General features: G+C 39.3%; 1 protein-coding gene across 1 annotated transcript in view; it reads right to left on the bottom strand.

Annotated features, from left to right (window-relative positions):
• ANK3 (ankyrin 3, node of Ranvier (ankyrin G)) overlaps positions 1-106 on the bottom strand; it is a 210343-nt gene extending 210237 nt beyond the window's left edge. Inside the window, exon 1 of the mRNA XM_009325841.1 lies at positions 1-106. Coding sequence (XP_009324116.1) covers positions 1-106 — 106 coding nt within the window.
• Positions 107-661: the final 555 nt, after the last annotated feature.

The raw sequence follows: 661 nt of genomic DNA, 5'->3' as shown, positions 1-661 counted from the left end.
TCCGATCCCGGAATCTTTTCCTGTGTTTTCTTTTTTTCTCAGTTTCTTCATCAGCGTTAATTTCTAAATCCCTGTTTTTCTTTAACTGTGATGCTGCGTGAGCCATAATGCATTAAAAATCCTTTACAACAATGCTCCCTTGTAAAAGGTGATTTCCTCGGGCACCTTTAGCCAGCCCTTAGAGCAAATGTTCCAGTGATTGGAAGGAAATCTGTGACCAGAGCCAGGAACACATTCAGGATTCGGAGCTGTCACAGAAGCTTGCAGTCACTACAAAAACACATAGTTGCAGATTTCTTCCTATACCTTTCTGTACCTGAACCTTTATAAAACAGTACAGCCATCGTAATGCATTTAACGTAATGAAAAAGACAGCTGGGACAGAGAAAGCTGTATTACGGCTGTATCCCCTGCCACCAGCTGGAAGTGTCTAAGTGACTCCACTGAAGGGGGAATGCTGAAAAGGAGCGCTTTCTATTAAAAAAAATTCCAGAACAATAACATATGCTGTATTGTATTTTCTTCACTAATCCTAAAGCATGTTTTTAAAACCTATTTAAAAAGGCAGTGTTAATGACATACATTTCTCAGCTAGTTTTGTATGGTAAGCCATTTAACCTATAATGAAATGGAGCAGCTCCTACTTTAGGTTAACTGCTGA

Source organism: Pygoscelis adeliae, unplaced genomic scaffold (assembly GCF_000699105.1).
Source record: "Pygoscelis adeliae isolate BGI_AS28 unplaced genomic scaffold, ASM69910v1 Scaffold4, whole genome shotgun sequence".
NCBI lineage: Eukaryota > Metazoa > Chordata > Aves > Sphenisciformes > Spheniscidae > Pygoscelis > Pygoscelis adeliae.
This window is presented reverse-complemented; position numbering and strand designations above follow the sequence as displayed.